Here is a 25,112-nt window from a genome sequence, read left to right as displayed (position 1 = left end):
ATTGTTTGTATTTTAAAGAAGGAGCATTACTTTTTCTGTGGGGAGGGGAGGCATGGGCAGACACCGGGAATCGAACCCAGGTCTCCAGCATGGCAGGCGAGAACAATGCCACTGTACCACCATTGCCTGCCTTATATGTATTACTTTTTTTTCACGAGCAGGCCCTGGGAATTGAACCCCAGTTTCCAGCATGGCAGGTAAGAACTCTGCCTGCTGAGCCACTGAGGCCCACCCAACCACCGTGGCCTGCCCTGTATTACTTTTTAAATCAGTAAATTCAAAGATGTTTTCATCTTGAAAATATAACAATATAGATAAGGTTTCAAATTATCACTCTATAGTAAATAGTTCATGAAAAGTTATGAAATACTGAAAAATATATTTTGAGGCAGTAAAATTACATTCCATAAAGTAGCAAGTAATTCCTTGCCAGTAGTGGTCATTATTCTAAAAAAAAACTGACACAAATTTGGCCTGTTAATATAGAATGTCCCTTAGTTAAACACAACACAAAAAAATAAGGCAGCATTGATTTGCCATGGTGGTTCTAGCAGTTTACCTGCTGGACTTTGGTCTATGAATCAACATGAGTGCCTGAACTTTGGCCCTAACTAAATCTATTCTGGCATGAAATCTAACAAAAATGGCAAAAAAAAACCAAAAACAGGGTTGCATTTCTAATGACTTACATATGAAGACAATAAAATTATAAAGTCTTGGAAATAAGATTCCTCCTCAATGACAACTGCCAGTGTCCTAAATTGAATGTGAGAAGAAAGAATAAAAGTCCTCTACTCAATTTTCATAAAAATTTACTAATTTGAGATTTTAAAAAGCATAGAAAAATTAAATAGGCTTAATAAAGGTTTTACTACAGAGTTACCCTGTAAATGATATCAAAGGAAAAAAGCTACAAGGCCTTTGAAACTGAGGAAAGATGCGAAGACCCTGACACTAATTTCAAGGGACCCTACAACATCTGCTCTGTTGTTCTCTCCCAAGAGCACTTCTCACAGGGCAGCTTTCCTGTACCTGTTTTTGGATACCAGACAATCTAGTTTTACTAAAATAAATAAAATAGTTTAGAATAACATTATAAAATAGCCCTTGATGAGCCTGGCCCTGGCACCATGTGATTAACAACGCCATCCTGACCAAAAGGGGGAAAAGAAGTGTAACAAATAAGGTATCAGTGGTTAAGAGAGTTCAAATACAGTAGAGAGGCTACTCTGGAGGTCAATCTTACACAAACTTCAGTTAGAATTGCCACTTACCATTACTTGCCACAACCCAACCAAAAACCATTCCTTCCAATCCTAAAGAACACCTAGAGTGTTATATAAGAGTCTACAAAGGTTCCACGCACTAGGGTAACTTTCCAGAAACCTACAACCTCCAGATGGGTCCCTGGAACAGATAAGTCCTGAAATGCAGAGGGTCAGCCTCTCCAAACATCAACTAGTTACACCCCCTTATCCCATATTATCGACAGCCATTTCCAACATGGAAAAGTTAGAATGGGCACAGCCCAAATACCCCTAAAGAGTGGGAGAAAGATCAAAGGTGATGGAGTTATACAGAGAAGATAGGGTTCAACAAATGAGTATGACTGCTGAATCATTATATTGATATTTCTTTTAGTCTCTGGTATCTTAGAGCAGCTAGAAGTAAAATCCTAAAATTGTGGAATTATAACCCATACCAAACTCTGAAATCTGTTCTACAACTAATTATTGTCCTGTACTTTGAAATTTAGGGCTTTTTTGTATATATGTTATTTTTCACAAAGAAGAAAAAAATCAACTGTGATGATAAATGCACAGCTACATGATGTGATGATACTGTGAACCACTGATTGTACACTTCTAATGATTACATGGAATGTGAATATATAATATATATCAATAAAAATAAATATTAAATGAATAAAATTAAAAACTGCAAGGAGATACTTAAAAAAAAAAAATAGCCCTTTTTGAAATACCAGCTACTGAAAAAGTGGCCACATGTCCTTAGAGAACCAAACCTACAAGGTTGGACTAAAGGACCTTAAAAGTCCCTTCTAACCCTATGAATTGATAAATCTTGTTTCCCTAAAAGGTGAAAGAAATTACAAATCTCTTCTATGATAACTACTACAACTGCCAGAGGTGAGGCAGTGTTCCTAAGGAAATAACTGTTGGAAAAATGAGCAATACAAAATTACACTCTTGCATCAATGTCAAATTTATGCAGAAATTATCGGCAGGTGTGGATCAGAATTTAATCACTAACTGGGTTGGAACAGGAACTTGGAGGTCATTTTTCCAACCCTTATCTAATGTATGAACCTCTTATTGCAACATCTCTAAAAAACAAGTGGCCATCCAACCTACAGTTGCACACTTCACTGCTTTCTGAGGCAGTTCTTTCCTTTTCTCAAGAGAGTTTTAACTGATACATTTTTCCTTAACTTAAGGCAAAAAAAAAAAAAGCCCTTGTGTTCAGGCAGTTTTTATACAGACTCTAGTTCTGCCAACAAGTCACCAAAAATAAATCTCCTACATAACAACTCTGCAAATATCTAGTTTCCATGTCCACTTTCCCACCTTTTTCTTCCCATCCCTTCATGCTTCTCAAAGCTAAACATCCACAATTTATCTAACATTCCATCAATGATACAATTTCTATTTTTCTCTACAGTTCAGTTATTCTCTTCTTGATCTGCTTCAAGTTTTTAATGTTCCTTTTAGGGTGTGATGAATAAAACTGATTTTTCCTATATGCTTTGGATAATGAAAGCAGGTCTATCATCTTGGCTTTTCTGAATATTATATAATACCTAATAACTAGGCCTACTGAAGAAATGGCCAAAGTCTCCAATTATCATGATGATAGTAAATGGACAGGTCAGACTTAACAGTCTTCACTTTTGATCTGAACAGTTCTGGAGAACAAATATGTTTAAAGTCTGCCATCATTTTCTTTTCTCTGATATACAATAAAAGCTACTTGTTATCAAGGGCTTATTTTGTATAGGGCACATGCTATCCAAGTATATCATCTCATTTAATCCTGATAATCCAACAAAACCTAATTTACAGAAAGAACTGAGATACAGACCAGATCAAATCATTTAATGTGGATTTGTAAAATGTATCTGCAAAAATTGGGGTATAAAGAATGGATTGCATTTTATTCACAGATGATTAGTTACTGATGATATAGGACAACGATTTTGGAGTCATAAACCTGTATTTAATTCCAGATGGGCCATTAACTATTTTACATTAGGTAATTTATTTAAATTCTCTGGATCTCAGTTTTCTCAACCGTAAAATGGGGATATTTTGTGCTTTTTATTAAGCACTTGCCTTTGTGGCCAAAAGAGCAGGCAATCCACAAGTGCAAGTTAAAATTATTTTTCCCCATAAAAATGGAGTTTTCTCCCAAGTTATTTGGTTTTAATAATCTATATGTTAAATGAGTTAGATGGGTAACTGAATGCTATCCAAATGGAAATGAAAAGATATAAATAACAAAATCTGAGGTCTCAATTTGCCAAGAGCGTCTAAGACTGATCACTATTGCACCTGAAAGGAGATCCGAGTCTGGCACACCATGACAATGGACATGTGTTCTACCTGCTATGGTAAATGGTATGCTGCTTGCCAAATGGATAGTAGATCATCTTGAGTTGGATAATTTGTTTCTTTAAGAACTAAAACTAAAGTAGAGAGTCTTTGGTTTGGGAGCAGTGTTCTCCCTCCCTTACCACTACAAGTGTGGCCCAGCTGAGGAGAGGTAAAAGAAGAGACTAAAGGAGGTGGGGAAGGATGCAGACAGCTGGGGGTGGGGGTGGGGGGGAGGGCAGTGGGAGGGGAGAAAAAAGTGAGAGGGAATGAAAAAATGAATATAAATGAGTGAGTCAAAGCCTGGGCTGGTTTGAAAGGATTTATGTACCCTAGAAAAACCATGTTTTAATCCTAATCCCATTTTGTGGAGGCAGCTTTTCTTTTAATCCCTATTCAGTACTGTAGGCTAGAAACTTGATTAAATTATCTCCACAGAGATATGATTGCCCAATTGTGGGTATTAACCTTGGGTTAGAGGGAGATGTGACTCCACCCATTCCAGGTGGGTCTTGATTAGTTTACTGGAATCCTTTAAAAGAGGAAACATTTTGGAGAGCCTCTGTTTAGAACGAAAGAGAGCAACACAGCAATGAGAACATGAGCGCCCACGCAGAGACCTTTGGAGATGAAGAAGAAAAACACCACCAGGGGAGTTTCATGAAACTAGAAGCTGGGAGAGAAAGCTTGAGCAGACATCATTATGCTTGCCATGTGCCTTTCTATTTGACAGAGAGACCCTGAACTTCATCGGCCTTTCTTGAGTGAAGGTAACCTCCTGTTGCTGCCTTAATTTGGACATTTTTATAGATTTGCTTTAATTGGGACATTTTCTATGGCCTTAGAACTGTAAACTTACAACTTAATAACTTCCCCTTTCTGGTATATTACATTCCAGCAGCTGGCAAACTAGAACAAAACCTTTCCCCAAAAGATTTTTTTAATAATGAAAAAAATTGGATTTGGAAAAGGAGATTTTTTTTCTATATTAAACAGAAGCATTATTCCCAAATTGGCTTTCACACTTCTAAATGTAAAGTCTCGCATTTTAACTTGCAACGCATTGTTGGAAATGGATGAAAACTAAAAATAATATTCCCATTTTAGCCTCTATCTACTTTTGAGTATTTACCTACAATTTCATTGCCAGATAGGATTCATCCATCAGTCATGCCTAGTTATTGTTTAGAAAGTGTCTCTAATTTAGGAGGAGCTACTGATAAATTAGGATTCACTTGGGAAGAAAAAAAGTATCAGTGCTTTAGGATACTTCCATATGTTGAAAACAAAATTAGTATGAGCAAAACGGTTTACAAAGAGTATGTTGTATTCCTAAACAAGAATACCTCTTCTATTCATGGAACTGCACAATACACTGAACCCCAAGTTAAACAATGGGTTATACTTAACAGTACAATTATAAAAATGTGCTTCACCAATTGTAACAAATGTATCACACCAATGCAAGGTGTTAATAATAGGGTGGGATGTGGGGTACCACGGGATCAACAATGCCATCCTGACAAAAAGGGGGAAAAGAAGTATAACAAATAAGGTATCAGTGGCTGAGAGAGTTCAAATAGTCAAGAGGCTACCCTGGAGGTCACTCTTATGCATGCTACCTATCATAACTTGCCAAACCCAACGAAAACCATTCCTGCCAATCTTAAAGAAAACCCACAAAGATTCTATCTACAAAGTTTCCATGCACAGAAAACTTTCCAAAATCTACAACCTCCAGATAGGTCCCTAGACCAGATAAGTCCTAAAATGTAGAGGGGCCAGCCCTTCTAGAACATCAACTAGTTTCATCCCTTATTATCAACAGCCTTTTCCAACATGAAAAATTTAGAATGGGCCTAGCCCAAAAATCCTTAAAGAACAAGAGAAAGATCAAAGGTAATGGTGGAGTTATACAGAGAAGGTTGGGTTTAACAATGAGTATGAGTGCTGAATCATTATACTGATATTTCTTTTAGCCTCCAATACCTTAGAGCAGCTAGAAATAAAAACCTAAAATTGTGGAACTGTAACCCATACCAAACTCTGAAATCTGTTTTACAACTAATTGTTATGATGTACTTTAAAATTTATTACTTTTATGCATATATGTTATTTAAAGAGGAGGAGTATAACAGAGAAGATAGATTTTAACAAATGAGTATGACTGCTGAATCATTATATTGATATTTCTGTTGGTCTCCAGTGTCTTGGAGCAGGTAGAAGAAAAACAAAAAATTGTTGAAATGAAACCCATACCAAACTTTAAAATCTGTTCTAAAATTACTTGTCAAAATGTACTTGGAAATTTATTGCTTTTTCTAATATACATATATTTCACAATTAAAATAATAATAATAATAGTAATAAAAAGGTGGGATGTGGAAGCCCTGTATTTGGTGCATGATTCTTCTTTAAACCCACATCTAATAATCATAAAAAAGAATTATACTAAAATATTAATCATGTTTTTTTGGGGAACTGGATTTGGAGTAACTGTTAAATCTTTTTCTCTGAGTTTGCCATTCTTTATATATATAAAGAAATATATATTACTTTAAAATAAAAATTAAAAAAAACTTTTTTAATTCTAAGTAAGTGGTAGAATTCTTGCCTGCCATACAGGAGGTTTGATTCCTGGCCCAAGCACTTCCCCAAAACAACAACAAAATTCAACAAATGGTGCTGCAATAACTGGATAGTCACATGGAAAAAAGTATGAAATGTGACCTCCACAATACAGCATATAAAATAAAAATTTCTAAGTAAGCCTAGAAGTTCCAAATTTTTATTAAATAAGTCCATATATTATAAAATAAATTAAATACGCCACTGAAATTTATGTTTAGGCTTTCAGCCTGTTAAAAGATCGTTAAAGAAATCTATGATGCATTACTGTTGAGATTAAGTTTAGCTGTTAAATTACAAATGGGTACCCCCTTTCATGAACCCACAGGAGAGTCTGCTCCCAAAACTCTGCCAGGAAAAAACTGAACGTGCTCTGAGTTCTCTTTTTTCTTCTTATGGGTATAATTAATCATGTAACTGGCAGTTTCCCTCTTTGCTTTGGCTGTTAAGAAGAACAGGAGCAAATCTTAGATCTATCTAAGCAAGACTTCATGCTACGCATTTGTATCAATTTTACCTCCAGCTTTACTTTGCTATTCTGCCTTATTTTGCCATTATTTTGATTTCTTTACCTTAAAAAATAATTTTGTTTCATTGTATTATGCTTTTGTAACTCATTAGGAGTACTTTTTGGAATTTTGCATGGAGAAAATAACCAAACATGCAGCAAAAACTCAATGAAACCTAAACTGTTTCTCTACTCTGGTGAAAACCACCAGGGCTTTTTAAAAACTAAAAGGATGCATGGATAATTCAGTGGTAGGATGCTGGCCTTCCATGTGGGAGACCCAGTTCAATTTCCAGACCATGTACCCTCCTCCCCAGACCAAAAAAAAAAAAAACAAAAACTAACCAAAAGCAACAAATAGCTAACAGTTTCCTTGAAATGCATAAGCCACAAATTTCATTTGATCCATCAGAATTGCCAATTGAGAGAGATCACTCAGTCAGGTGCAATATGAACAGCATTCCTTAAATCTTAAACCTCCCTCCAGTGCCTTTCCCATTCTTCCTTAACATTTCATAATAAGAAATTGAATTGTATATACATTGTCTTTATAGAAAAAAATTTTTATACTCTCTATACTTAAAATAAGAAACTTAAATGTTCTTAATTAGGGAATAAATCACATATATCTTTGGTCTCTTTCCTATGATTTTCTTGCCTAATACAAAAACAAAAAATAATTCACATCAGAGCAATATGATTCATGGGAACTCAACTGCTAAAAACTAAGATCCATGTATTTTTATTAAATTAAGGAAATAATTAGTACTTACTATTTACAGAATCTTCCGACTTCTTTGAGGATGAATGTCCTGAAAAGGAAATAGCATTGTTTATTAAGAATCATCTCGCTACCGTCCAACAGCTATTCCTGTAGTATTCTGTAGTCATACAGATAAACACTTGTTTCCTAAACTTTCATGTTTCTTAGTCTTATCTCCACAATTTAAATTTTAAGTTCTTTTAGGTAGAGATCATATCATATCCTCTCATAAAGTCTGGAATAACTAGCACAAAACAAAATTAAAAAAAATAAGCGTCTATAAAAAAATCTTATATTGCTAAAAAAACTCATAGATTACCTGCAATATAACCACTATTTTCTTTTTTACTATAGAGATGTTCAACATTTTAAAACAGTTCACAAATTAATTGTTTTTCACAACATTCCAAGGCCATATTATAAAGGTGAGAATTAGGCCTCAGTCACTGAAATCACACATAAAATTATATCTTATAACAAAAATTCTCAGTCCTTCAATAGTTATCCACTGAGGGGAAACAGAAAAGTACCAAAGATCTATTAATGTGATCTTTAAAAATCATGACTATAGCAGAGCCTCCTGTATCTTTTAAGGAAAATTCTTTGAAAGCTGCTAAAGCAACAAAGGACAAAGCTGTCCCCTTAAGGCCATACTAACAGGGTGAGGAAAATACAGAGTAATGTCCCCCAGGAGAGCTGAGGCCTGAACTGCAGCCACTGCCTTTTTGTTATTGTTTCTTCACTCCTAATTATCTCCAATGATCAGAAAGCAAATAAAAAAAAATTCAGCTAAACGTTTCACGGCAGCACAAGAAATGGTGCTATGGCATCTTATTCTCTGTTATCTCGTAATATGGGGAATATGTACCTGCTTCCAAATATCTAAAGGCCTCTAAGGCAAAAATGAGTTAGGCATCTTCCAGAGGTCAAAGGGCATAATCAGAACCAAAGGCAGGAAGTTAGAGATACAAATTTTGGCTAAATGTTAAGAGAAACCTGCTAGCAATTTACAACCATCTGAAAATATGAAGGATTATTGTGGATGTAGGAGGGTTCCTTTTTCCTGAAGGTGTTGAAGCAAAGGCAGAACCCCCACATGATATGGAGCAGTAGTACACAAACTTAATTATCATATGAATCCACCCAGGAATTTGTGACAGAACATTGTAATTCAGGAGACCTGGAGAGACCAGAGATTGTGCATTTCTAACAAGCTTCCAAGCAATGATGATGCAACTAGCGAGAGGACCATATTTTGAAAAGCAAGACTATAGAATATCCTTTGAATCATAATTCCAGCGTTGGAATTTTGAGAAACTATGTTAGAATTCACTAATTTACTCACTCATTCATCTAACATTTATTGAATGCCTACTATGTGGTGCAAACACTGTACTAGGAATTGCAAACAGAGAAGTAAAGTCACAGTCCCTTCTCTCACAGTAAATTATTCCAAGGGTGATACATAGTTCTAATGAAGAAGTTCAGTGTACTATTAGAATGGGTAAAAGAGATTTAACCTATCTGGAAATAAGGGTCCAGGGAGGGTCTTCCCAAGGAACTGATCTAAACTGAAACTGGAAGAATGACATGGTGTTTGGGGAACGGGTGGTAGCAGGGAGGGTAAAACCTTGAACTTTCTGCCAAGACAGTCTATGTAAGTATCTTGCTGTGCTCACACATCCTCAGGCAGACTGGTCCTCAAAATCAACTTACTGATCTGTTGTTCTTACTTTTTCTCACTATCCATTCGTTTAGCCATCTAGCCATCCAGTTGCTCATCCATCCCTCTATTCATTTAACTTGGCTTTATGATGTCAAACTGAAGCTATGGGAGTTGGGGTAGTTAAGTTCAGTTGTCAACTTGGCCAGAAGAAGGTGCTTAGTTTTGTTGCTGTGGGCACGAACCAATGGCATGTGAAGCTCATCTGTTGCTGATTACATCTGCAGTCAGCTAGGAGGTGTGCCTGCTACAATGAATGATGTTTGATTTAATTGGCTGGAAGCTTAAATGAGAGAGCTCAATGTAGCACAGCCCAAGCAGCTCAGCATATCTCATTTCAGCACTCACAGCTCAGCCCAGGCCTTTGGAGATGGAGAAAGGAATCATCCCAGGGAAAGTCGTTGGAATCCAGAGGCCTGGAGAGAAGGCCAGCAGAGATCACCCTGCACAGTCCCATGTAGGAAGGAAACTCAGTTGAAAGTTAGATACCTTTCCTCTGCAGAACTACACGTTTTAAACTGAAAAAATCCCCTTTTATTAAAAGCCAATCCAGGAAGGGGGCCAAGATGAGGTGTGGGATTTAGTCCTCCAGAGCAACTAATAAATAGCCAGGAACAGTACAGAACAACTGCTGGAGCCACGTCAGTGACGGGACACACAGCGTACACCAGTCTGGACCAGCTGGACTGGCTGCAAGCCCACCCAGAACCGTGAGTTCCCCAAGCCACAGCAGCTGGCAACCCTTTCCCACAGGCTGCTTCACAGAAGGGAAAAGAAATGGACTTTACCAGCAGCAGGAGCTGAGTGCAACCAAACTCCAACTGTGGAATTAATTAACAAATTCTGACTACTAAAAATAGGCCCCCAGCTCAGGTGAACTTCCAGTAAAAGGGGAGGTCGCAGCTTTTGCCCTGGCACAGAGGGGGCAGGGCTGATGGAAAAAGAAAAAAAAAGAGATGTTTCTTGATTTAAAAAGTCTGGGCCCTGAATGAAAGGAGGGGGCACATAGGACCTGGAGATGCACAGAGCAACGTACCAACTTAAGCTCTTGATTGGCAAACCCGAGGAACGGGGGTCCTGCTCTGAAAAGGATTTTTCCCTTTTGTTCTGGTGACTGTGTTTCTACGGTTTGATTGCTCTTTGGATGCAGCTGCAAGGCTTCTCGGGCTCCACTGCCCCAGGAATAGGCAGAATTAAGCTTGTTTGAGCGTTTATCTGGAGACTGTGCCTTCCCCAGGAGAGGGGTGGGGCCCAGCCCAGGTGGAATCCCTCCCTCAAAGAGTTAAGACCCCAGGGTCTGGAAAAGTGAAGCGATTAAAATCAGATTACATCCTCTCCTCTGTCTTCACCATGCCCCCAGCAGGGAGAGTCTGCTGAAGTTAAACGTACCACATCACCTTATGCTGGTGGGACCTGCAGGCAGACAAGAACCACATACTGGGAAGGACAGGGAAAACGGAGAGCCCAGAGGCTTCACAGGGAGACCATTCAATCTGCTGGGTCTCACCCTCAGGGAAAACTGATGCATGTAACTCTTTCATCCTGACAGGAGGCCAGTTTGTTCTGAGAAAATCTGGCTATGGTCTATAATACCTAAGTAGATCCTCTTAAGGGGAAAAAGAAGGCATCATATAGGCAGGGCAAGAAACAAGAAAACAAAAACTGAAGAATTCTGATCTGTTAAACAAAACCTAAGCTAGAGGTCAATAATAAACTGAATGTCAAAGAACAGACAACAAATTCATTCAATAAGAAAATTCTAGATAAAAAAAGTTAAAACAATCTCCAGAATAAACTAATTAAGGTAATTAAATGCCCAAATGCCAGCAAAAAATAACAAATCATACTAGGAAAATTGAAGATATGGCCCAGTCAAAGGAACAAACCAACAATTCAAATGAGATACAGGAGTTGAAACAATTAATTCAGAATGTTCGAACAGACATGGAAAACCTCATAAAAATCAAATCAGTGAATTGAGAGAGGATATAAAGAAGGCAAGGAATGAACACAAAGAAGAAATCAAAAGTCTGAAAAAACAAATCACAGAACTTACGGGAATGGAAGGCACAGCAGAAGAGATGAAAAAAACAATGGAAACCTACAATGTCAGATTTCAAGAGACAGAAGATAGGATTAGTGAACTGGAGGATGGGACATCTGAAATCCTATAAGCAAAAGAAAATACAGGGAAAAGAATGGAAAAATATGAGCAAGGACTCAGGGAATTGAATGACAACATGAAGCGCACGGATATACATGTTGTGGGTGTCCCAAAAGGAGAAGAGAAAAGGAGGAGAAAAACTAATGGAAAAAATTATCACTGGAAATTTCCCAACTCTTATGAAAGACTTAAAATTACAGATCCAAGAAGTGCAGTGTACCCCAAAGAGAATAGATCCAAATAGGCATACTCCAAGACACTTACTAATCAGAATGTTAGATGTCAAAGAGAAAGAGTGAATCTTGAAACCAGCAAGAGAAAAGCAATCCATCACATACAAGGGAAGCCCAATAAAACTATGTGTAGATCTCTCAGCAGAAACCATGGAGTGAGAAGACAATGGGATGATATATATAAATTATTAGAAGAGAAAAACTGCCAACTAAGAATTCTATATCCAGCAAAATTGTCCTTCAAAAATGAGAGAGAAATTAAAACATTATCGGACAAAAAATCACTGAGAGAATTTGTGATCAAGAGACCAGCTCTCCAAGAAATACTAAAGGGAGCACTAGAGACAGATAGGAAAAGACAGTAGAGAGAGGTGTGGGGAAGAGTGTAGAAATGAAGACTATCAGTAAAGGTAAAAAGAAGGAAAATTAGATATGATATATAAAATCCAGAAGGCAAAATGGTAGAAGAAAGTACTGCCCATAGAGTAATAACTAAATGTTAATGGATTAAACTCCCCAATCCAAAGACATAGACTGGCAGAATGGATTAAAAAACAGGACCCATCTATATGCTGTCTACAGGAAACACATCTTAGACCCAAGGATAAACAAAGGTTGAAAGTGAAAGGTTGGGAAAATAATGTACTGAAATACCTGTGCCTTTGACTTTTCAGAAATAGAAAAACCAATAACCAAATTTATCTGAAAGGGCAGGGTGCCCCAAATACCTAAAAGTATCCTGAGAAAGAAAAATGAAGTTGGAGGTCTCACGCTACCTGACTTTAAGGCGTACTATGAAGCTACAGTGGTCAAAACAGCATGGTACTGGCATGAAGATAGATATACTGACCAATGGAATCTAAAAGAGTGTTCAGATATAGATCCTCTCATCTATGGACAACTGATCTTTGATAAAGCAGTTAAGCCAACTCACCTGGGATAAAACAGTCTCTTCAATAAATGGTGCCTAGAGAATTGGATATCCACATGCAAAAAAATGAAAGAGGATCCATGTCTCACACCCTATATAAAAATTAACTCAAAATGGATCAAAGACCTAAATATTAGGTCTAAGACCATAAAACTATTAGAAGAACATGTAGGGAAATATCTTATAAATCTTACAATAGGAGGTGGTTTCCTAGATCTACACCCAAAGCATGAGCATTGAAGAAAGAAAGAAAGAAATGGGAAGTCCTCAAAATTAAACACTTTTGTGCATCAAAAGAAAGAAAGCATTTACTTTCTTTCTTCATCAAGAAAGTAAAAAAGACAGCCTACACAATGGGAGACAATATTTGGAAATGATATATCAGATAAAGTTCTAGTATCCAGACTATATAAAGAGATTGTTCAACTCAACAACAAAAAGACAGACAACCCAGTTACAAAATGGGCAAAAGACTTGAACAGACACTTCTCAGAATGTCAAATGGTACAACTGCTGTGGGAGGCAGTTTGGTGTTTCCTCAGGAAGCTAAGTATAGAACTGCCAAATGACCCGGCAATACCATTGCTAGGTATCTACTCAGAGGACATGAGGGCAAAGACACAAATGGACATTTGCACACCAATGTTTATAGCAGCATTATTTACAACTGCCAAGAGATGGAAACAGCCAAAATGTCCATCAACATGTGAGTGGCTAAAGAAGCTGTGGTATATACATACAATGGAATATCATGCAGGTGCAAGACAGAATAGAGCTATAAAGTATGTAACAACATGGATGGACCTTAAGGACTTTATGCTGAGTGAGATTAGCCAGAAACAAAAGGACAAATACTGTATGGTCTTACTGATATGAACTAGCATTAAGGAATGAACCTGGGTAATTTCAGTTAAGAACAGAGGTCATCAGGAGATAGAAACAGGGTATTGGAACTGAAGGGATACAGATTGTGCAACGAGACTGACTGTAAAAATTCAGAAATGGATAGCACAATACTACCTAACTGTAATACAATTATGTTAGAACACTGAATGAAGCTGAATGTGAGAATGATAGAGGGAAGAGGCCTGGGGGGGCACAAATGAAATCAGAAGGAAAGATACACAATAAAGACTGAGATGGTATAATCTAGGAATGCCTAGAGTGTATAATGATAGTGACTAAATGTACAAATTTAAAAATTTTTGCATGAGGAAGAACAAAGGAATGTCAATAATGCAGGGTGCTGAAAATAGATGGTAATCAATATTTTAAAACTTAAACTTATGTGTAAGACTAAAGCAAAAAATGTTTATTTGGTACAAAATTTATGTTCTGCCTAGTGCATTTCCTAATATAACTTATGTGGACAGCTTAATTGAACACCATAAGTACATGGAATCTTGAGTAGGGCATGAGATTTGTAGGTTTGTCCAGTCATGCCCTGATAAATCCCAGAGTGATTTAAATGGTGAACAAAAAAGTATTTGCAAAGTCCCCTTGGGGTAGTGGTGAGAAAGGGGGAAAATTCAACTTCCCCAAGTGGAGAATTCTTGATATTCTCACAAGCAGTGGGGACAAACAAAGCAATAGGCTGAGCCCCCAATCTTGGAGTTTGTTCATAAGAATTTAACCCCACAAAGAATAGGTTAAGCCTACTTAAAATTAGGCCTATGAGACACCCCCAAGAGAACTTCTTCTGTTGCTCAAATGTGGCCTTTCTCTCTCAGGCAACATGATAAGCAAACTCACTGCCTTCCCCCTCTCTACATGGGACATGACTCCCAGGAGTGTGGACCTTCCTGGCAATGTGGAACAGAAATCCTAGAATGAGTTGGGACTCAAAATCAAGGGACTGAGAAAACCTTCTTGACCAAAAGGGGGAAGAGTGAAATGAGACAAAATAAAGTGTCAATGGCTGAGAGATTCCAAACAGAGTCGGGAGGTTATCCTGGAGGTTATTCTTATGCATTAAATAGCTATCACCTGTTTAGTTATGGTATAATGGGGAGGCTGGAGGGAACTGCCTGAAAATGTAGAGCTATGCTCCAGTAGCCAAGCTTCTTGAAGATGATCATATAATGACATAGCTTTCGTAATGTGAAAACGTGTGGTTGTGAAAACCTTGTGTCTGATGCTCCTATCTACTTTATTGACAGACGAGTAGAACATATGGATTAAAAATAAATAAATAATGGGGGAACAAATGTTAAAATAAATTTAGTAGATTGAAATGCTAGTGATCAATGAAAGGGAGGGGTAAGTGGTATGGTATATATTAGTTTTTTCTATTGTATTTTTATTTCTTTTTCTGAATTGATGCAAATGTTCTGAGAATGATCATGATGATGAATATACAACGATGTGATTATTTTGTGCGTTATTGATTATATAACAAGAATGGAATGATCATATGGTAAGAATGTGTTTGTATGTGGTATGTATCATTAAAAAATGATTATGGTGAAGAATACACAACTATGTCATGATATTGGGAGCCACTGATTATATACCATGTATGGACTGTATGTTTGTGAAGATCTGTCAATAAAAATATTTAAAAAAAAAAAAAGCCAATCCATCTCTGGTGTGTTGCATTTTGGCTGCTTTGGCAGACTAGAACAGGAGTAAATGGGATCACACAAGAAAAACAGAAAAGAAATTCTAGGAAAAAAGCCCTGAGTAGTTCCAAGGATAAGAGTGAAGAGGAATTACAGTGAAAAGAGGCTGAGGAGAGGCCAGAAAAAGAGGTAGAAAATCAAGAAAGTAGGGTATTTTGAGAAGGAATAGTCAGCAGTCCAAATGCTGCTCAGATAATAAGCACTTATTATTATTCAAATTTGGGCCAAATTAAGGTGCTCTAGACAGAATAATTCACATCAAGATCATCTTAGCTCCGAATTATTCAAAAAGAGGGTATTAAAGAGTTCTACAGTTTTTCTAAAAGTTTGCTAAAATTTGGTTATTTTTTGGTTTATATCATAGCTGAAAAAAAACTACATCCTGGACTCTCTGCTCTCAAAGTGCTGTAAATATAATAAATAAGTTTACCATCTCTGAGGTTGCTCTGAAACAGTCTTCAAAATCTTTCATTGTTTCTTCATTATTTATACCTAACACATGCTAATGGGGTGCTGTGGATATACTAATGAACAAAAGAGGCAAATCCCTGTCCTTCTTAGGCTTTTTTTGGTAAATTGCCACACATGTAATGAAGGAAAAGAACCAGGGACTGTGATAACATTATAAACAGGAGGCCTAATTTAGATTCATGGTGGGCGACAGGGTTCCCAGAAGAAATGACATTTGTGCTTAGATGGAGGATGAATTAGGATGGGATTGGGGGTTTTAGAAAGAGAGGATGTAGCATCCATGTATTTCCTAAATGGAAAGAGTCTTGGCAATTTCTAGAAACTGAAAGGCTATGTGACTAGAACGTGAAGAGTGATGAGAAACAAGTCTTGTACAGGGGCCAGATCATGCAGAACTGTGCTGGTTTGAATCTGTTATGTACCCTAGAGAAGCCTATGTTCTTTTAATCCATCCCTGTGGGTGCAGACCTATTGTGGGTGGGACTTTTTGCTTAGGTTGTTTCCATGGAAATGTGACCCAGTCCATTCAAGGTGGGTCTTAATCCCCTTGCTGGAGTCCTTTATGAGAGGATAAAAGGCAGAGACATTATGGAAAGAGTTCAGAGAAAGAAATGCCCCAGGAGAAGCCAGAAGGAACCACAGGAGTTCAAAGAGCCATTCTGAAACCAGAATCCAGGAAAGGACCAGCAAACGCTGCCATGTGCCTTCCCATGTGACAGAGGAAGCCCGGAGATGCCAGCAGCTTTTCCTGAAAGAAGGTATCTTCCTCTTGATGCCTTAATTTGGACATTTTCCATGGCCTTAGATCTGTAAATTTATAACCGAATCAACCCCTTTTGTAAAGTCAACTGCATTTCAGCAGTTTTAGCAAACCCAAACAGAGCTTTGACTAGGATTTTTGGTTATCATCCTAAGAGAACAATGGAAAACATTGCTTTATGGATAATGGACTTAGGAGAAGTAGGTGGGATGGCAAAACAGTGGAGGCACCAGTGAGGAAAATAGTAACAGTAGTTTAGATGAGAAAAGACTGTGATTTCAACTAGTGTGGAGAGAACTTGAGAAATACATACTCTGGGGGTAAAACTGATAAGACCTGGTAACAAATTAAACGCGAATAATGATGGAAAAGAAAATATCAAGTATAACTCCCAGATTTCTGATTATTAGCTCTCAGGAAGACAGAAGTGCCACCTACTGAAATATGGAACACCAAAGGAAAAACAAAGGAAAAAAAAATTACATGCATATGTAAAATTTGAGGGTCTGATACTACCCCTGCATATCCAGCTACTTAACCCCTTGACTTGAAGGTACTAAATAAACTTTTACAAGTTTCTTTAATATGGAATATGCAATGATTAACACAGTATCATCTTCATGATATGATGAAATAATATTATATACTATAATAACGGGTACAAGAAAATTCTCAAATAAGATATATTAAATATTTTACTAGCACATAAATCTGAACAAAATTTTAAAAATCAAATGATGTTTTCAAATTTATTAATTAAAATTTACTTTAGAGTTGGGAAATGTTTAATACAAACACAAAAATGGCATTCTGCTTCAAATATAATTTCTGAATAAGCAACAGAATAACAATATGTTCCCTTCACCATTTATCAAATTTACCAAGTCTAAAACTTGATGATACTGCATGTTGAAATATTTTAACTTTGATTATCAAATGAATATATCATTGATCTGCAAGAGGGAAAAAAATGCATGTAAGAATGCAAGACAGCTAATGACTTTCATCGATGGAGCAAGGGAGCCCTCTCCTGTCCAAGTATTATATTAACCTTGGCCTGAACTAATTCAATCTAGCATTCCCTACTTAGTTTAAGCCTGACTGGTTTATTGTACATTCACTATAAGTTACAGCTAATTTGACTCCATTATGAGCTGGAAAAGCAACCAGAAGTAAACTTCATGATAACTATGTGCCAGGTACTATGCAAACTGCTATATGCATGATCTCATTTCAACTTCTGAACAATCCTATGAGGTAAGTATTCTTTTCATTACCATTTTACACATGAAGAAACTGAGTCTTAGAGAGCTTAAAAGGACTGCTGAACAAGAAGTAGTAAGCAGTTAATTGATAGAATTGAATTTAATAATTATTTAACTAAGTATATATGCACAGTACCATGCTAGGCTCTGAGGACACACATATATCAATCTCTTATTTCAAGAAATTCATAAACTAGTGAGGAAGTCACAAAGACCATTATAATAGTCGCATTGGGATAAGCATTAAAAATGTATGCTGTCTTATAGATTATGTACTGTTTTACAGTGTTCAAAGTACTTTATACATTCTTATTTGATTCTCCACAATAAGCTTAAGCAGTATAGAGACCAGGTTTATACACCATCCCTACATATATGAAGAAAGTAAAACTCAAGTTTAGTGACTTGCCTAAGGTCACAAATCTGTAAGTGACAAAGCCAGAAATTAGAATTTGGTTTGCAATATTACACCACCTGACAAAATAACAGAGTCAACTTAGTTTTTAAAGCTCCTGGAAGCCACTATAAATTCATATCTAAACTCTCCAACCTGTTTCCTTTCAATATCATAAAACAAAATTCTAAATGCATTTATCAATTAAATTCTATATTTGAGACACATGTCTCAAGACAAAGATTACATTGCATGTTCATAAATGTTAGTAGATAATATATATATCTTAATTTTCTTTTACCTTCATCCTTCTTCTTGGAGGTCTCTTCAGAAGATAATCTGGATTTTTTATATGATGACTCTTCACAATTTTTTTTGGTTTTATCCTTTCTTTTTTTTGATTTGACTTCTTTTCTCCTTCATGGTAAACAACATAAAATAAAAGTTAAAGTTTTTCAATGGGCCTTTACAAAAAACAAAAGCCAATGAGCAAAAACTCAAATCAGTAAAAGTGTTTAATTTAAATTTAAATTTATATAATAAGGAACTCTTCAATGAGTCTAAAGTATTCTAGGTTAGTATACTAATTAAAACAATTATGTAAGATAGTGATGTCTTAACAGCCTAAGATAAAGAATTATTTTTTATAACTTCTATATATAATATTAATCATAAACAGAATAATCATAATTTTATTCATTTCCTCCTTTTCATATCCTACCTGTCATTTAAAAGAAAATTACAACAACAAATTTCATTTCTATCCACATACACACCTAGACTTGGAAAAGCATACACAACAGGAGGAGGCTGCTATAATAGTTCTAAACAGTAAACAGAAAATTCATCTCTTATGAATGAAAGAATATAGTAAAATTATAATGGAATAAGACTGAAAGAAGCTTATTGTTAACTCATAGCTACCATTTTTCATCTTACTGCTGTAGCTTTATCACTTTCTTCTGTGCCAGGTTTACAATGTTGTCGGTACCATGGATGGCCAGCAATTAATTTTAATTGGATAAAATAAGAAAACCCTACATAGGAAAAGGTAACACTTAAATTGGGACAGGGAAGGAAGATAAAGAAACAGAGGAGAAGAATACTTTTAAGAAGCTTGCTTATCAGATTTCCAAATTAAGGTACTTAGTGACAGACAGATGCTACACCTACTACTTCAAACAGTACCCACTTTTGCCTCTTCCATAAGAATAATTTCTATTTTGAAGTAAAGCACTAAAGTCAAGGTCAAAGAATACAGATATGTTTCTTGCAGTGTCACTAACAGAAAATAAAGTTTAGGTGAGTCAAGTAATAAAAAAAATCCTTTTAAATTTAAGAATTAAAAATTATTAACTCTTTAGTATTTTTTAACAGCTAAAATACTAGATAGGACACATTTATAATAAAGCAGATTTAGTAATTAATAGGCTTATAAATGCATTTTATAAAGTCACAGAATTTCACTGTTAAATTTTCAGCCATTATTAAGGACATGAAATCTGGCTACCAGATGACAAGTGGAACAGACTTTGTCTCAACATCTTCACTGCCAGGCATTCACTCTGCTTTATGTACCATGTGCCAGACATCATGCCAAGTATTTTACATGTGCTTTCATTTAATTCCCACAATAACCTTAAGATCCTCTTTTTTTTTTTTGCATGGGGAGCTACCGGGAATAGAACCTGGGTCTCTGGTGTGACAGGCGAAAAGTCTACCTACTGAGCCACCGTGGTCTGCCCAAGATCCTCATTTTCATAGAGGATAAAACTGAGTCTTAGAGAAGTTTGCCCAAAAAAGAAGCCTAGTAAGTGGATTTCAAAGCCCATGATCTGACCATCCTATACCACACTGCATTCAGGGCATTGGTAGCCCCCACCCCACACATACACACACTCAATATGGCAGACACACTCCAGCTCATTCAATTTAAGAGCCTGATTTTAACATGTGAAATGAGTTTAGAGGTGTATCACTCTTTTCAAGAATGACAAACTCCAAATAATACACCATTTAAATGCAACAGAAGAATCAATTTACTAAGGTCTGCCATACTAATACTTCTAAGAACTATGGTGCTTGAACCTTAGTTCTAAACTAAAAAAGCCTAAAATCCATCTACTACCCTGAACAGTCCTTTGCATTTAAAATTTCTTGGCTAGAGTAGGGCATGGTGAACATCCAATTCTCTGGTTTATGTGGTCACAGAGTAATGCCTGATATTCTCCACAACCAACCAATTTATCCATCAACCACCTAAGGTTACATTTAGACACTGAGTGCAGGTTAATGACTATGTCCAAGACTATTGAATATTAAGAATAACATTTTTAAAGGCAATATTACCTGTGATGAAAATTTAATTTAAAGGAACACTCTGGGCATAATCCTAAAAAATAAAAAATAAAAAAAAGTGAGATCACTGAATCACTGAATTTTAATAACTACACTGCTACTCTCCTTTTATCATCGTAAGGTCTCATTTTTCTTCTATTCCTTTACTATAAGAAAGGGGACAAATAATCTGAAGAAAACAATCTGATCCATTCTACCTCAAAAATATATAATTAAAATCAATTTATTCTAAAATCAAACTGTGTTCAAGCATTAACATGTCTCAATATATATCTAATAATACTAAGGTGGTTATAGTCATTTCCTCTGAAGTGCTCTAAGAGCTTCAAATGAAAAACAGCTTTTCAAACAGTCCCACAATTGTGGTCTCTTCTTTTGACTTAATCTCAGTTCATATTGGCTGGCTTTTCCTCATGAACACTTCCAGAACTCAGAAACCAATCTACATTGTTGTGTGTTAAGTGGCATGTGGGGAAATTCTTCACTTTTATCTAGAGTGGGAAGAAAACTCTGAAGGCACTTTCACCTAGGTGAAGGTGATTAACATGAGAGAGTAGAAGCAGCTGACACATGGGACTGATGAGAAGTGCACAGGATAAAGGAAGGGAGAGGAAGGGAGAGGAGGAAAGAATCAAAGATTTAAAAACACGCAGATTAAGGGAATCTGCTATATTCTGGGGTATATCCCTAAGCTTGTAATACTGCTATTAAGAATAATTATGCCTTCCTAATTTTTTTTCTTTATTGACACTATCAAAGACAGTATTTACTTAATATCCATACCATGAAATTATGGCTAAGAAATTGGCTAATGCGTAGTTTTACATTGCCTTTTCTGATACACTGCATCTTAACCATGTCATTTGATGACATTCTCAGGTTATGGGAATAGACCTACACTTTACAAATTACCAGTTAACATTTGGTATTAGAATTATTTACCTAAATGTCATCCTAATGCTGAGAATATAAAAATTCTTTTTTTTATATTTGGCAAATATAAAAACTTTATTTTTATAAAAGACTTTGGCAAACTCTGAAGAAAATGAGAAACTTCTAGGAAGGTATGTTAAAAATGTTTAGTTGAAATTTAAAGTCTATATAGTTTTAATTCTAAATACATGTTATGAAGAAATCAATCTTCCACCTAAAATCAACTTACTTAATTTCACAAGTGCATTTCTCTTTTCACCATGCTCAAAATAACCAAAATTCACTTCCCAACTCTTTAAACCTTCTTTCATATCACAACATTTATTTCCACAGAAAAACTGACCTGCAAAAAAGGGAAGGAATATTAACTATGATAGTTGGTGGCAATATTTATTGATATAATCTGGTATTACCTCTAAGGTTTACTTTTAAAATATATAAATTCTTAGCTATATAAAGCCAGCATTAAAAAAAAATTGACCACATTAACTATAGTACGCTCAATCACCATGTATCAAATCAAAGAGCTGAACTGTTTAAAAGAAAGATGAGTCACAGAATTCTTGCTTGACAGATCAACTGTTTATATTTAGGCACAGAGCTTTGGTGACTCCATTAGGGAACCTAACATTTCATAAGGTAAGAGAACGGAAGAGTACATTCACTAATACCCTGAAAGAACAAATACATTTTCCAAAGTACATGCACTTATACATGGGTGAATCCTTTTCAATATTTAATAGTAATATTTAAAATTGATATTTTTAAGTACTAACATAATGGCATTTAGACCATTCTAAAATTCTAGCACTTTGAGATGAAGAGCAATAAGTAAGCAAACTGTATGCTCTCAATTTCAGAATCACTTGACCCTAAAATTAACACATTAACATGTCCATTGCATATTAAAGCCTACTACAAAAAATAGACTAACAATGATGATCTCATAGGGGCAAAAAAGAGAAACATTTCCTTTGATGGAAAAAAGACAAGATTACACTTTCTCTTGTACAAAGAAAAGAAAAAAGAATTTTTTGGAATTTTTATCACCAAGTAATATCCAACAGGAGCAAGACAGAAACCAGCAAATCTTTTTTTTCCTTTTTACATGGGCAGGCACCGAGAATCAAACAGCACGGCAAGCGAGAATTCTTCCTGCTGAGCCACTGTGGCCCACCCACCAGCAAATCTTTTTAATATAAAAGTAATAAATTATCAAAATAACTTTTTAAAAATTATCAGTCCAAATGGTTGATAACTTTTCTAAATCAGCTTTTTTCCCTTGTCCCAAATGCAAACTTTATTGCATCTGAACATTCTAAGTGCTGTTGTTAAAACAACAAAATTATAACTTTATAAAAGAAATCATAGCAGTAGCTATCTCTCCCCATCCCAATTAATCCTTTTTTTCACTTACATGAATTCAGAGAATGTTCACCAATTTTTAAAAGCCCCATTGTAAAAATCATTAACTGAAAATTCCAATCAATTCAAGTATCAAATTTTTAAATTATTATAGACCTTTCAGGATTTCTCACTATTTTAGCAAAAATACAAATTATAATATAACCCTGAGAAAAGTTAAAAAATAGCTTTAAATTTATTATTTTTTTCTTCTCTACTGTGCCTTCAGGATTGATCCTTTATTATTAAAAGAAAAATTCCTGCTGTGTACTTTTGTTTGTTTTATTGTATATCCAATTTCACTCTCATACAGAAATATTCAATTTATGTACAATGTGTATGATCTACACTGATGACATAAATTTAATCATTTAAAAGTAATCCTTATTTTCAATTAACTTTCAAAAAAACTTTAAAAGATATGTCATTAGTTTAAAGTTACTTCCTAAATGCTACTACAGTTTTCAGTAACAACACTTAAAAATGTAATTTATTCAATAAAGAGCTAATTTTATAATATAGGAAAACAAAAAGATGTAAAATTTTCAGAAAAGTTTTATGAATAGGTCACTACACATATTAAAAAAGCATTTACTGATTGCCTACTAAATGTTGGCCTTTTACTCTTAGACTAAACATCTGGGATCAATCTCAGTGATGCCCCAAAATACAAACTAGCCTGTACAAGAATTCTATTGGCTTCAAAATGAAGTTCACATTCGACTTTCGAAATGTGGATCTGGCTGGGATACAGTATTACCAATGAGACTTCATTATCAAGGAATTTAATTTCAAGTTGTTTTGTCACCAGAGGCAGAAATAAGATAGGAATGCATCTCATGCCATAAGAAAAAGAATTTGGATATAAAAATACTATCCAAGATGCTATTTAATTTTTTAAAATATAGTTATTTACTAGTGAGAAGTTTTCAAGTAAGATTTCTCACCCTGACAGCCTTTACTATAACTAGCCATTCTCATAAAATAGGTCATCACTGTTAGAATTTATTGAATGCCCCTTGGGGTCTCTGATCTCTGATTCCATTAGACTGGGGGTGGGGGAGGAATGTGAGATCTAAAAAGAGATCTCGGACTTCCGGAGAAGATGGCGGCTTAGTAAGACGCGCGGGTCTTAGTTCCTCCTCCAGAAAAGCAACTAAAGAAAGAGAAACAATACGAAACAGCTCCCGGAGTCACGACAGAGACCAAAAAGACAGCGTACCCCATTCTGGAACGGCTGAACGGGCAGGGAGAATCCACTGCGGTGAGATACCCGAGGGGCGCGCGTTTTCCCGGCCAGGGCGGCTGGCGACTGGGGTCCCCTCCACGCACGGGGCTCCCCGGTCTGACTGGGAACGTTGGATAGCGGGGCCCTCCCGTCACGCTTGGCATCTCGGGCCAGCTGGGCAATTTGGACCGGCACTCCCCCAAGCCGTGGCGGCCAGCGACCCCCGCCTCCACGCGCGGTTTTCCGGGCCGACTGCCCCGCAGACAGACGACCACCACGAGCGCCACCTACTGGGCAGGAAAAGAAAAACAGAGCCCAGAGATTCCACAGAAAAACCTTTCAACCAGCTGGGTCCCACACCCAGGGAAATCTGATCAAATGCCCAGACACCAGCAGAAAATAATGGATGACGCTCGGAAAATTGAAGATATGGCCCAATCAAAGGAACAAACCAATAGTTCAAATGAGATACAGGAGCTGAGACAACTAATGCTGAATATACGAACAGAAATGGAAAAACTCTTCAAAAACCAAATCAATAAATTGAGGGAGGACATAAAGAAGACATGGGCTGAACAAAAAGAAGAAATAGAAAATCTGAAAAAACAAATCACAGAACTTATGGGAGTGAAGGACAAAGAAGAAAAAATAGAAAAAACAATGGATACCTACAATGGTAGATCTAAAGAGACAGAAGCTACAATTAGTGAACTGGAGGATGGAACATCTGAATTCCAAAAAGAAACAGAAACTATAGGGAAAAGAATGGAAAAACTTGAGCAGGGAATCAGGGAACTGAATGACAATATGAAGCGCACAAATATACGTGTTGTGGGTGTCCCAGAAGGAGAAGAGAAGGGAAAAGGAGGAGAAAAACTAATGGAAGAAATTATCACTGAAAATTTCCCAACTCTTATGAAAGACCTAAAATTACAGATCCAAGAAGTGCAGCACACCCCAAAGAGAATAGACCCAAATAGGCGTTCTCCAAGACATTTACTAGTTAGAATGTCAGAGGTCAAAGAGAAAGAGAGGATCTTGAAAGCAGCAAGAGAAAAACAATCTGTCACATACAAGGGAAACCCAATAAGACTATGTGTAGATTTCTCAGCAGAAA

The 25,112-nt window shown here is 36.2% G+C and overlaps 1 protein-coding gene across 4 annotated transcripts in view; it reads right to left on the bottom strand.

Annotated features, from left to right (window-relative positions):
• Positions 1–25,112, bottom strand: part of LOC143653978 (protein FRA10AC1) — a 51,297-nt gene that overhangs the window by 3,378 nt on the left and 22,807 nt on the right. For 3 of the 4 annotated variants that reach the window (XM_077125404.1, XM_077125403.1, XM_077125405.1), the window contains 4 exons: positions 21,593–21,706; positions 20,422–20,464; positions 18,374–18,489; positions 7,521–7,559 (listed from right to left, as the gene is read on the bottom strand). In XM_077125404.1, coding sequence (XP_076981519.1) covers positions 7,521–7,559; positions 18,374–18,489; positions 20,422–20,464; positions 21,593–21,706 — 312 coding nt within the window. The remainder of the gene's footprint in view (positions 1–7,520; positions 7,560–18,373; positions 18,490–20,421; positions 20,465–21,592; positions 21,707–25,112) is intronic. The other variant, XM_077125406.1, reaches the window with a different exon arrangement.

Source organism: Tamandua tetradactyla, chromosome 13 (genome assembly GCF_023851605.1).
Source record: "Tamandua tetradactyla isolate mTamTet1 chromosome 13, mTamTet1.pri, whole genome shotgun sequence".
In the NCBI taxonomy this organism is placed as follows: domain Eukaryota; kingdom Metazoa; phylum Chordata; class Mammalia; order Pilosa; family Myrmecophagidae; genus Tamandua; species Tamandua tetradactyla.
The sequence above is the reverse complement of the archived record's forward strand: the minus strand, read 5'-3'. Positions and strand labels throughout refer to the sequence as shown.